Source organism: Podarcis muralis, chromosome 7, assembly GCF_964188315.1.
Source record: "Podarcis muralis chromosome 7, rPodMur119.hap1.1, whole genome shotgun sequence".
Taxonomy (NCBI): domain Eukaryota; kingdom Metazoa; phylum Chordata; class Lepidosauria; order Squamata; family Lacertidae; genus Podarcis; species Podarcis muralis.
The window spans coordinates 9,235,980-9,248,276 of NC_135661.1; the positions used below are offsets into that span (position 1 = coordinate 9,235,980).

At 49.8% G+C, this 12,297-nt stretch overlaps 1 protein-coding gene across 2 annotated transcripts in view; it reads right to left on the reverse strand.

Annotated features, from left to right (window-relative positions):
* SH2B3 (SH2B adaptor protein 3) overlaps window positions 1-12,297 on the reverse strand; it is a 72,604-nt gene that overhangs the window by 49,442 nt on the left and 10,865 nt on the right. Inside the window, exons 1-2 of one of the 2 annotated variants that reach the window (XM_028741310.2) lie at window positions 11,716-11,934; window positions 7,643-8,425 (exon numbers count right to left, since the gene is read on the reverse strand). In XM_028741310.2, coding sequence (XP_028597143.2) covers window positions 7,643-8,416 — 774 coding nt within the window. In that variant the 5' untranslated portion in view covers window positions 8,417-8,425; window positions 11,716-11,934. Of the gene's footprint in view, window positions 1-7,642; window positions 8,426-11,715; window positions 11,935-12,297 lie in introns of those variants that run through there. The other variant, XM_028741309.2, reaches the window with a different exon arrangement.

Here is a 12,297-nt window from a genome sequence, read left to right on the forward strand (position 1 = left end):
ACACTTTTTTCTCCCTAAAAAGTAAGGGGAAATGTCTGTGCGTCTTATAGAGTGAATGCATGGTCCCTGGAGCCGAATTGCCCAGGGGCAAAAGGCAGATCATGCTTTTCTTTTCTTTTTTATTAAAGAGGGAAGTGGGTGTTGAAACAAAGCCGCTGATCGGCAAGCGATCGGGAAGGAGATAAGGGACGCTAGCAATAAAGGAGGCTGCCTGGGAGGAGGGAGGTAAAGACAGAGAACTTGCAAGGAGAGGAGACAGGAATACTAAAGCAATGAGGAGAGAAATTAGAAGAAAAGGAGGAGCAAAAAACTGCTCCAGCTAAGGAAAGGACACTAAGGCAAACAAGAGGGAAGGGGGTGCTGAAAGGAAGCAGCTGATCGGCAAGCAATCGGGAGGGAGATAAGGGTTTATTAGCAATAAAGAAGGCTGCTTGGGAGGGGGGAGGTAAAAGCCCATGGATCCTCAGGATTTTTGAATTAGGTCACCCCAAATTCACCATCAGATCACATAGCATGTCCATGACTACAGCCTGCACCTATGTGGCATTGCCCCAGGTACCTAATGGAACACCTGCCGAGATTCAGGGGTCATCTGATGATGCCATTCATCAGGTCCTTTCACTAGCAGCGATGATGCATTTTTAGCTGGGATTCCCTCCCCAAAGAGGACTGCCCAGAGTCCATTCTGCCGTCCTTTCATGACCAGGCAAAATTGCTCTCATTCTCTCAGGCCTCTTAAGGGATTTTTGATCTATCTGAAGTTTTAACTGGGGTTGTCTTCTAATTACTTTTCACATTAATTGCCTTTTGCTTTTTAAACATGACATTTCTTTGTGAACCGCCCTGGGATCTTTGTTGCTGTTGCTGCTGTTGAGTGAACAGTGGTATATAAATCACCTAAATGAAATAAAAATAAAGAAATGTGGAATCTACATACATATAAAAAAAAGTTCTGAAAATGCTTCTTTTTTTAAAAAAAAAAAAAGTTTTTAAGAATACAGTGGTATACCTTAGTTTACAACCATAATCCGCTCCGGAGGTCCGTTTGTAAACCAAAACAGGTTGTAACCCAAGGCATGCTTTCGCCAATGGGGCCTCCCCCCAAAAATTGTTCATAATCCAAAAAAAGGGGGTTGTAAGCAAAAAAAAAAAAAGCTGCAAACCGGGACACGCACTTCCGGGTTTGACATGTTTGTAATCCAAAACATATGACGTATGCAAACCAAGGTATCACTGTAGCTTGAATTTTCCATAAGGCTCACCATCGCTATCTAGGGTCCCACTGTATACTGTACTTGAAACACGCTTAAAACATTTTATTTGCAGCTGAGACCAAAGATAGTTCTTGATGTGACCAAGAGGCAGAACCCAGGGAAAGCATCTAGATCAGAGCCAGTTTAGGAATAGCAAAACTAGCATCACTTGCAGGCTTGAGTCTTTGAGATAGTGCTAGATAGTAGGATCTGCAGAGGCAACAGTTTTCTCTAACACCCCTGCTCGCTTTATAATTTCTGTGGGGCAAAGTTAACATGCACAGTCAGGGGGGCAGAGGGAGGAATCTGCCCCCATTCCCTGCACTAGCTAGTCTGAAATATACCTCTGATCCATCCAGAGACCAGGCTTGCTTTTAAAGATTACCAAAGGATGAAAGTGGATTGATTTTTTTTTGGGGGGGGGGGAGAACCTTAGCATGTTATCAAGTCACTTATACTCCTTGCTGCATTCCAAGCCATGCACTCCAAGGTGTAGGTGGATCTCCTTCAAAAGCCGGCTCCTCCGTTCTCCCTTGGAAGAGACAGGGCCTTCTCAGTGGTGGCTCCACCCCTTTGGAATTCCCTCCCCAGCGAGAAACATGGAAGGTCCTTGTCACGGCCAAATTTTATGAGAACTCTTAAAACCTTTAAAAATAAAATCCCAGTCCTATGTTAAAGGGAGGAAAAAAAAGTTTTGCTGCTGATCTGTTTGTGGTTTTTGAAAATGGCAAATTTGCTGGATTTAACTTGAGATCTTATTATGCTTCTAAGCTTCTTTTTTAAAACATCCCCCCCCCCCCCGGAAACTGCCAGGGTATGGGCAATGTACCCTGAGGGGAGAGCACAAAAATCCGTTTAACAAATAAACGTATACTAAAAGCTCTTAATCAATAAATAATTAATGTTAATTATGAGCCGGTGCGGTGCAGTGCCAGACTAGGGACCTGGGAGACCAGGGTTCAAATCTGGGTGACCTTGGGGCCTCTTGCAGCTTCTCCGCCTAGCCTACCTCAAAGGGTTGTTGTGGGAATTAAACGAAGAGGGAAACGTGCTTGTCGCCTTCAGCTCCTTGGAGGAAAAAGATGGGATATAAATGCAATAACGAACGAACGAATTTGACGCAGAGAAAGCAGCATTTATGCACTGGGGGTTCGGCAGGAATCTCTTGAAATGCAACGGAGCTCCCCGGCACAAGAAATCGCTGGATTTGCGGCAAACCTAAGAAGTACCCCCTCTGCCCTCTTTTTTTAAAACAACAACAACAGCACTTAATACTTATTCCCTCACACATTTGTAACTTAAGGGCAAACGCAGACTGCCTCCCCCTGTTGTGGGGGGAGCTGCGGTGTGTAGAAAATATTCTCTCATTAAAGGAAGGCCAAAGCTGCATGAGGAGAATGTTATGTTGTTGAGTCCTCCGGAAGACACTCGCATCCGACACGGCCCCACGGAGCTATATTTAGTTCCTGAAGGGCTGGGGGTTGGGGAGAGAGGAGAGCGAACGCCAAACACCAAATCCTTTGGCAAGCCTACGTGAGTTTAAATTCAATCCCCGTCCTCGGCTCTCTATTAATTGCCGGCCTCTGTGCGCCGGATGAATAGATTCCTGTTTTAACATGGGAGGGGGGGGGCGCTTTGAAGGCATGGAAGAGAGGAGGGAGGAGAGCAAATTTCTCCTCTGCAAAAAAAGAAGAAGACAATTCTTATTACTGATGGCCTTTCCTATCTTCATTGTGACCTGCACTTACAAAATTTTCCAGGCGAAAAGGCTTTCGCCATTCACAAACCTTCCTTTGGGGCAGCAGCCAGGATCGAGTGCGCAAACATGCGTGCGCACACACACACACCCCAAAAGAGATGGAAAGAGCATTTACTCTCCCATGAGATATGCAGGGGCCAATTTTTTGCAGACATGTAAAAGCAGCTCTACTTGCCAAAGGAGGGGAGCTGCTATCTGTTGATTCCATCCCAACAAGGCAACCAAACTGTCAGAGGCGCCCCCCCCCACCGCAACTTGCCCCCATCTCTGTTGTATTTTAATATTCTGTTGAAAGCCGCCCAGAGTGGCTGGGGAAACCCAGCCAGATGGGCGGGGTATAAATAATAAATTATTATTATTACAGTGGTACCTCGGGTTAAAGCTATGGTTTTCCCAGTAGTGATGTATGGAAGTGAGAGCTGGACCATATAGAAGGCTGATCGCCGAAGAATTGATGCTTTTGAGTTATGGTGCTGGAGGAGACTCTTGAGAGTCTCATGGGCTGCAAGAAGATCAAACCTATCCATCAGCCCTGAGTGCTCACTGGAAGGACAGATTGTGAAGCTGAGGCTCCAATACTTTGGCCACCTCATGAGAAGAGAAGACTCCCCGGAAAAGACCCTGATGTTGGGAAAGATGGAGGGCACAAGGAGAAGGGGACGACAGAGAACGAGATGGTGGGACAGTGTTCTCGAAGCTACCAGCATGAGTCTGACCAAACTGGGGGAGGCAGTGGAAGACAGGAGTGCCTGGCGTGCTCTGGCCCATGGGGTCACGAAGAGTTGGACACGACTAAACAACTAAACAACAACACCTCGGGTTAAGTACTTAATTCATTCTGGAGGTCTGTTCTTAACCTGAAACTGTTCTTAACGTGAAGCACCACTTTAGCCGCAACCATGCAATTTCTGTTCTCATCCTGAAGGAACGTTCTTAACCTGAAGCACTATTTCTGGGTTAGCGGAGTCTGTAACCTGAAGCATATGTAACCCAAGGTACCACTGTATTATTATCATCATCATCATCATCATCATCATCATCATCATATCTGGGTTAAATCAAGAAATCTCTCAAAGAGAAAAGGGATGGAAGGGCCTGTCAGTTGCAGGTTATCTTGGTTTCTCATTTCCCCCAGTTTTAAAGAATTGTCGAGATGGAAGGGACCTTCGAGGGTCATCTAGTCCAACCCCCTGCAATGCAGGAATCTCAGCTAAACCATCCATGACAAACGGCCGTCCAACCTCTATTTAAAAACCTCCAAGGAAGGGGAGTCCACAACCTCCCAAGGGAGTCCGTTCCACTGCAAAACAGCTCTTATAGCCAGTTCTCCACATTTCTGCGGCAATTCTGCAATTTGTTTATCTTAGATCATCCTGAAAATCAGAATGCGCTTTAGTGCAAGTTTCTCCCAAGGAACACGTCATTTGTTTGTTTGCAAAGATACTTATATCCAGCTAATTTATAAAGAAAATATCAAAGCGGTTCACAACAACTGCACACAGAACCATGCAATAAAAGCCACATAAAAAAGTTAAAATCAGATATTGTGGAAAAGGGAATTCCTAATTGCCTGCATAGGCCTGACAGAATAGAAAAGGTTTCAGTTTTGATGAATGTAGACATTTTTGCAAGCACTTTCCCCTAATATACTTTCACAAATGTATGCATTGTTTTAATAATACATTACATTTCCCCCCTAAGATTTGCATTTTTTGTAAACATTGGCTGGGTAGAGAACTAACATTGGGGCAAGGGTGAATTTCAAAGGATAGTTGCCTTTTGGTTTGCAAGTTGTTTTGGAATCAATGTGAACTGAATCAGAGGGAGATTGAATGGCGTGGTCTGCAGTTCTGGGGCGGCCATGGCCTCCGCAGCCCAGGGTCCCTCACTCAGTCCAAGTGAATAGAGAAAAAATGCTCACATGTGGACCAGGTGAGAGGGGTGGTGGCAGCAACTGATAAAAATCCTAAACTGCTACTGACCTTCTTTCCCTCTCTACTTTCACTGCTGCCTCCCTGGTAAAAAGGTAAAGGTAAAGGGCCCCTGACAGTTAAGTCCAGTCGCAAATGACTCTGGGGTTGTGGCGCTCATCTCTCTTTACAGGCCAAGGGAGCCGGCGTTTGTCCGCAGACAGTTTTGCCAGGTCATTCTGGCGAAACCAGAGCAGCGCACGGAAACGCCGTTTACCTTCCCGCTGGAGTGGTACCTATTTATCTACTTGCACTTTGACGTGCTTTCGAACTGCTAGGTTGGCAGAAGCAGGGACCGAGCAACGGGAGCTCACCCCGTCATGGGGATTCGAACCGCCGACCTTCTGATCGGCAAGCCCAAGAGGCTCAGTGGTTTAGACCACAGCGCCTCCTGCATCCCTGGTTCAATATAAAGGTAAAGGGACTCCTGACCGTTAGGTCCAGTCATGGACGACTCTGGGGTTGTGGCGCTCATCTCGCTTTACTGGCCGAGGGAGCCGGCGTGCAGCTTCCGGGTCATGTGGCCAGCATGACTAAGCCACTTCTGGCGAACCAGAACAGCACACGGAAACGCCGTTTACCTTCCCGCCAGAGTGGTACCTATTTATCTACTTGCACTTTGACATGCTTTCAAACTGCTACGTGGGCAGGAGCTGGGACCGAGCGATGAGAGCTCACCCCGTAGCAGGGATTCAAACCACTGACCTTCTGATCGGCAAGTTCTAGGCTCTGTGGTTTAACCCACAGTGCCACCCACGTCCCTTTGAGACCCCTTAGGGTAGTAATAAAGCGGGATATCAAATCCAAACTCTTCTTCTTCTTCCTTCTCAAAGCCCAACACCTCATTTACCTGGCTTTGGAAAGGCAGGACGAGGGCTGGGGGGGGCATAATATGTTGCAGAGGGCCATGCACTGGACTACCCTTGTCTAAAGTCTTTAATGAAATACGGCCAACCTACCTGTGTGCCCATCTCTCACAGGGAAAACCTGGCCAGAGATTCACCAATAAAGGCCAGCTGCACCTTCTGCTACCTGCAGTGTGGCTGGAAGTTGCGAGGTGCTAGGAATTTGGCAAATACTGAATCTTGGTATACAGTCGTACCTTGGAAGTTGAACGGAATCCGTTCTGGAAGTCAGTTTGACTTCCAAAACTTTCAGAAACCAAAGCGTGGCTTCTGATTGGCTGCAGAAAGCTCCTGCAGCCAATCAGAAGCCACGGAAGTCCCGTCGGACGTTCGGCTTCCAAAAACAGTTCACAAACCAGAGCAGTCACTTCTGGGTTTGCAGCGTTCGTGAGCCAAAATGTTCGAAAACGAAGGTACGACTGTACTCGATTCTGTATGGTAGCATTGGCAGAAAAACTGACGTATGAGCAGCACAGGGAAAATCTGATCGTTTATCACTCTGTAGCTCCTGGTAGCCATTCACAGGCTATAAGAGACTAAGATCATGGAAGAAAACCACCAAACACACATGGAAGGATGTGGGAGACCTTTTGGAATAAGCTGATGGACTCTGATTCTAGCATGGATCGCCAGGATTGTATGTTTGCCAAGCCAAATGTTACATTATGTTGATCTTTATGCTTTTTTGCAATTTTGAAAATAAATAAAAACATTTATAAACAACAACAACTGTGGGCTGTGTAAATAACAAATTCCTTTTATCTGGCTCCTCCAACATTCGGCATCACCGGATGTCAACAAATTCCTGTGTTACGACAGGATGAAAACTCTCCTCGGCCCATTTTCTCCATAAACCTCTGTAATGGCGGCTCTTATTTTCCTTTTCTCGAAAATAAAACGTCTCCAAGTCTGCGGCCTTTATTTATAGGGGAGTCACACCAACACCCCCCCTGATCATTTTTGGTTTGGCGAGACACATCCCAATTAGAAACAAAGCACCCCCAAACTTTCTTGCTGTTGCAAAACTGCACCGAAAGCGGGATCACATTCGCAGCCTCAAAACCACCATGAATGCACAACTGAAAAAAGGCCTAGTGGGGGAGGCGATGTCTACCCCACATCTAAGCTTAGACCTAGAGACAAAGCATCTCCCCAGCTCAGTTTCACTTTCAGTAAACCCACCTCCCTTGGGAAGATGATGATCACTACTTTCACTAGGGCAAGCACCGTTTAACCAAGTCCTTCTCACCAGTCAAGAAAACGTAAACAACAACAACACCACCACCATTCTAGTAGAAGATTCACACACACAAAAATGGGTCTCCTTTCCCACACGCAAAGTGCCAACACACCATAGGCAAGGCATAGCCAAGCTCCGGCCCTCCAGATGTCTGGGACTACAAATCCCATCACCCCTAGCTAACAGGACCAGTGGTCAGGGATGATGGGAATTGTAGTCCCAAACATCTGGAGGGCCGGAGCTTGGCTATGCCTGATCTAAAGCAACCCCTTGCCCTCTACTAGCAGTAGGACTCTGGAAATATAATTGTGCACCGTAGGAAACAGACAAAGCCTCTGGGCAAAACGCCCCACCTCAGTGGTTCTTGCCATGAGGATGAATGAAAATGCAGGAAGCGACAAATTCTGCTTACTGGAAACAAGGCATAGTTGTGCTTCAGAAGAGCAAGCAACCAAAACCGCAACAAGCCATAGAGACAGAGAGAGAGGCCTCTGGGAGCGGCTCCCTTCACTCACCTTGGGGGGATCAAACACCTCCAGGATGTAATCGTCGTTGTCCAAAGCCCCCGCTCTCCGCAAAACCAGCCGGCACCTCTGCCAGCAAGCCCCACTGTCCATCGTAGCCTCGGTCACCATCCAGTATTTCAGACTGCCCTCTTTCTGAATCTGAGAAGAGGGGTCTTGCGAAAGGGCCCACGGGAAGAACTTCCGGGCAAGGCCAGGCTTTGAAACGGAGTCCAGTATCTCCCCTCCTCCGGGGGCTGGCTCCAAGGACCTCCTGCGGAAAAAGCTGCGCCAACTCCTCCTCAGGCGGTCCAGGGAAAAGGGTCTCCTCGCGGCCAAGGGGGAAGCCGTTCCTGCAAGGTTCTCCGAGCTCCAGGCCTTGGTCAGGCTTCGGGGGTGGGCCTCCGGGCCCCTGGCGGCCTGGTCAGCCAGCTCCACTTCGGCTTTGGCCACGACGCCCCCGAGGGAGCCCCCCGGCTGCTTCCGGCCGGTCTCCCGGTAATCCCGCACCCTGCTGAAGGGGAGAATGCGGAATCGGTTCATGGCAAAGCCATCCTTCACCTCGTTGCGGAAGTACTGCTGGAAAAGGTCGGCAAACTGGAGGGAGAAGTTCTCGGCCGCCAGGACTTCGTGCTGGGGGTTCTCGCTGACAAAGAGGAGGTACTTGCGGGCCAGCTCTCTGGCGGTGGAGATGGCATGGTGCTCGCAAAACTCATTCCAGCCGCCGGGGTGCGCGGGGTCGCCTGGCGGGGCAGGGAGCCCGTTCATCACAGGGGCCGGAAACATTTGGGTGCACTGCGGAAAAACGAGAACACAACCGCAATAGGAATGAATTGCAAAAGTAGTAATAAGAGTAATAACGCCACAGGAGCAACAATGGACTTGAATTCATAGACACTGCCAGTTCTGACTACAGTGGTACCTCTGGTTACGTACTTAATTTGTCCCGAAGGTCCGTTCTTAACCTGAAACTGTTCTTAACCTGAGACACCACCTTAGCAAATGGGGCCTCCCGCCACTGCTGCGCGATTTCTGTTCTCATCCTGAAGCAAAGTTCTTAACCTGAGGTACTATTTCTGCGTTAGCGGAGTCTGCAACCTGAAGCGTCTATAACCTGAAGCATATGTAACCCAAGGTACCACTGTATACGGGTCAATTTCAAGAGATTTCCCCTCAGGAGAGTTTCCATTTATTTTATTTATTTCGTAAGATTTACACACTGTCTGATTGCAAAAAGAAGAAGAAAGAAAACTCAAAGTGGTTTACCAAAAGTGAGCTGGTTGGGTTCTTGCGTCCCCCAAGAAGAACATCCCTGCATTGTCTTTCAAGGACATTTTAAACCCAAAACCTCTTATTTAGTTAGTGAAACTGAGCGGAAAGGGTGTCTGGTTAGGATTTGGAGAGATTCAGGTTCCAAGGTCAGCTCAAGGGCAACCTTCAGTTGCTATGGCTCAGCTTGACTTACCTCGCAGGGTTGTTATGAGGAGAGGGTTAGGGAAGAGACAACACAGCAATATTAAAATGCAATAAATGCATGTGGTTGTAAATGTATAGCCTTAAAAACTGCAATACAGTGGTACCTTAATTTATTCTGGAGGTCCGTTCTTAGCCTGAAACTGTTCTTAACCTGAAGCACCACTTTAGCTAGTGGGGCCTCCTGCTGCTGCTGCGCCGTCGGAGCACAATTTCTGTTCTTATCCTGAAGCAAAGTTCTTAACCTGAAGCACCATTTCTGGGTTAGTAGAGTCTGTAACCTGAAGCGTATGTAACCCGAGGTACCACTGTATAGATCCCTGACCATCTATAGGAGAAGGTTGTTCCTGGCTATCAGACTCCACATCTGTCTCCCAGAGCAGCCCCCTGACCATTCCCACCCCCACCCCCCGTTTTGCACACAGACCAGATTCTTCCAAGGAAAAGGAATAGACATGCTACGTTTTCAAGTATCTGCTCCACCACCCATACAGGAGGGGTGGAGAACCTTCCACACAGGTGGTCCTGCAAGCCTCTGGATCTGACCCTCAGGACTTTTCCCCAGGCAAGACATTCTCCCAAGCAACACCTCCTTGTAGTCCTGGTTTGTATTCTCCTTGAGGGCTTGTACCTGGCTGGGATGCATCCCTGAATTCTGAAACTGGAACCGTGACTGTTTACCGTGGTATCATAGTGCTTTGATTGACTGCTGTGAGTGTGGTCTTAGTTCCACACTTTGCAACGGGATGATATCCTGCACTACAGTGCACCTGAGGGTACCCGGCTAGCTTAGCGGGGGGCAGGCATGCTGTGAGACATATAAGCACCCCTCTGTCCCCCCAGCGCCTCATTCGCAGCCTCTAAGCACCTGCTGCCTGAGGCAAGCAACCTCATCTCTACCTAATGGTAGGGCCGGCCCTGGCCCAAGCCTCTCAGGTTTGTGCAAGGAAGTCCAGCGCTCTCTCAAAGGCCTGTCTCTACACAAAGGCATGGGATTTCGCAGCCCGCTTGGCTCTAGAGCGTGACGCCCTCCCAGCAAGCCCCTCTCCTCATCCTGCAAAAGTGTTTTTATCGTTGCAGCGCACGCCACTCCGAGCAGGAAGCGCGTTCGTTGCCCGCCCCAGTCAGCAGCACATGGGCAGCCTCTGTCTGCAGGCAGGCTCGAGAAAACCCATGCTTGCAATTTAAAGGCAAACTGACGGGAACGCCTCTCGAGGAAAGTTTGCTGGCAGAGAGAGAGTCCTTTAAATAATAGCGATCACAATCCAAGTCTTGTAAACGGCAGCGTTCTGCCCACTGCAGAAGTAGCTATGCCAACTTCTGAATCTAGCTCCATCAACCACTGCAAGACGGGGGGCCCCTGGCACCCCCACTTTCCCCAGGAGGCTGGAAAAGGTTCCCCGCTTCTGATTCACAGCTCGCTCAGATTGCAAGCTTGCTTTAACAATCACACGCTCGCAATGGGCTGCTGCACGGAGCACCCAGCGGCTGCGATTTCAGATCGGCTGGGAACTTTCCGAGGGGGAAAGGGTCAGTCACAAAACGCTGAGCCGTGCGACATTTTGGGAGCTCGCCCGGGAAGAGGAAAGCCGCCGGGGTCTGGCATGTGTCAAGAGCAGGCCTGAGTGGCAAGACATCCCCGGGGTCAGAGTGGGGGACAGGAAGACATAGCAGGCAGCGATCTGAGAAGCAGGGGTCTCGATAATGGGCAAAGCGAGGAGAGAGTTAGCTGCAGCAGGCCAGGAGCTGGAGCGAAGGAGATAGCAGGACGAGGAGGATCCTTTCTTACGCTGCTCTGGTGGTGCAGAAACTTCACATGCCCTTGGTCAGAACGAACGCAAGGAAGAAGCAGGGGCACCACGTGGCTGAGAGGACCCCCACAGATACCACGCCACCACGCTTCTGGGCGGCCGAACCCCAGGTGGGGCGAGCCACCCGGCCCAGAAGAGCCAGCAGAACTTGGAAGCCAACGGCAGAAGCCTCCAATCCGCTCCGGATCCGGAACCCAGAAAGGCACGCAAACGTGCTCCGCCGCTGGTCGGGCGCCTGAGCTCTTTGCCCCCCAGCCGGGCCCCCGCCTGCTGGGTCTATCAGCGAGACCAGCCTGTGGATGACTCAGCAACTGCTCTCGCTTCCACACACCAGGCCTCGTGCTTCACCTCAAGCCTTCCAGTGGTCACTGGGAAACGGGTGGGGGTAGGGGAGAGAGCGTGGGTAGGTGGGATCCAGCGGTCGTAGTTCAACAGGAGGAACCCCCAAGCACCACAATACCCCTTGCCCTGCAAAACAACAACAGCAACTGGTCCTCCCTTCCAAAGGAGAGGTGCCATATTTGGGTTTTCCTTCCCATCGGACAACTACGTATCAGCGCACCTGGATATTCCAGCTTTGTAGAAACTCCTATTTTAAAGCCAGGATTGTCTTAACAACACACTCGTGCACACTGAAAATAGCCCACCCGGCGGTGGAACCCCCCCCCCCCTTAGTGACACAGCCAAAAATTGCAAAACAGCAAGCGCACTTTCAGGAAGGGGCTTCCCCCGTACTCCAGAGCAGCAGAGAAAGTAAAGGAAGGACCCCGCCCCAAATTGACACAAGATGTGCACCGTTACCTTGCAGGTGGCAGACTGGCACCTATGGACGCGCTGGCCGGAGGGGGAGGCCCACCCATTTGGGAAGGAAAGCTCCTGGCGCGAAAGGGGGGAGCCCCCCCCACTTGTGAGCGCAGAGTTCCCGGTCACGCACTAGGAAGGGCAGCGTTGGCGTGCGGCAACGGCAGCCGCGCAGCACCGAAATAGAACCGTTTGAAAGACTCCCCCTTCTGCCAGCCGAATAAAATAAAGAAAACACAATGGCTTTTTCTAGCAAGCACTATAGGAGGAAGTCCACTCCCAACTTCTCCTCCTTTTTAGACTGGGGAAGTTGACGCGCTGCTCAGATGGAGGCAGGGCGAAGCACATTTCATGCTCCTGAAGAGCAGGGAGGTCTGAAGCTCTGGGGCAGTTGGGTTCTCAATGAGAACCCCTCCCTTGGCACACAGAGGCAACACCAGAGTGCATGAAGCAGCAAACATATATACAAAACACACACACTGTACAGCTGTAGGGCTGCCTGCTCCCCTCGCCAACCACCCTTCTATCCCCCCCCCCATTAACCTCCCCTAGAGCCTCCCCTTCTTGCCCCATGCAATTAGA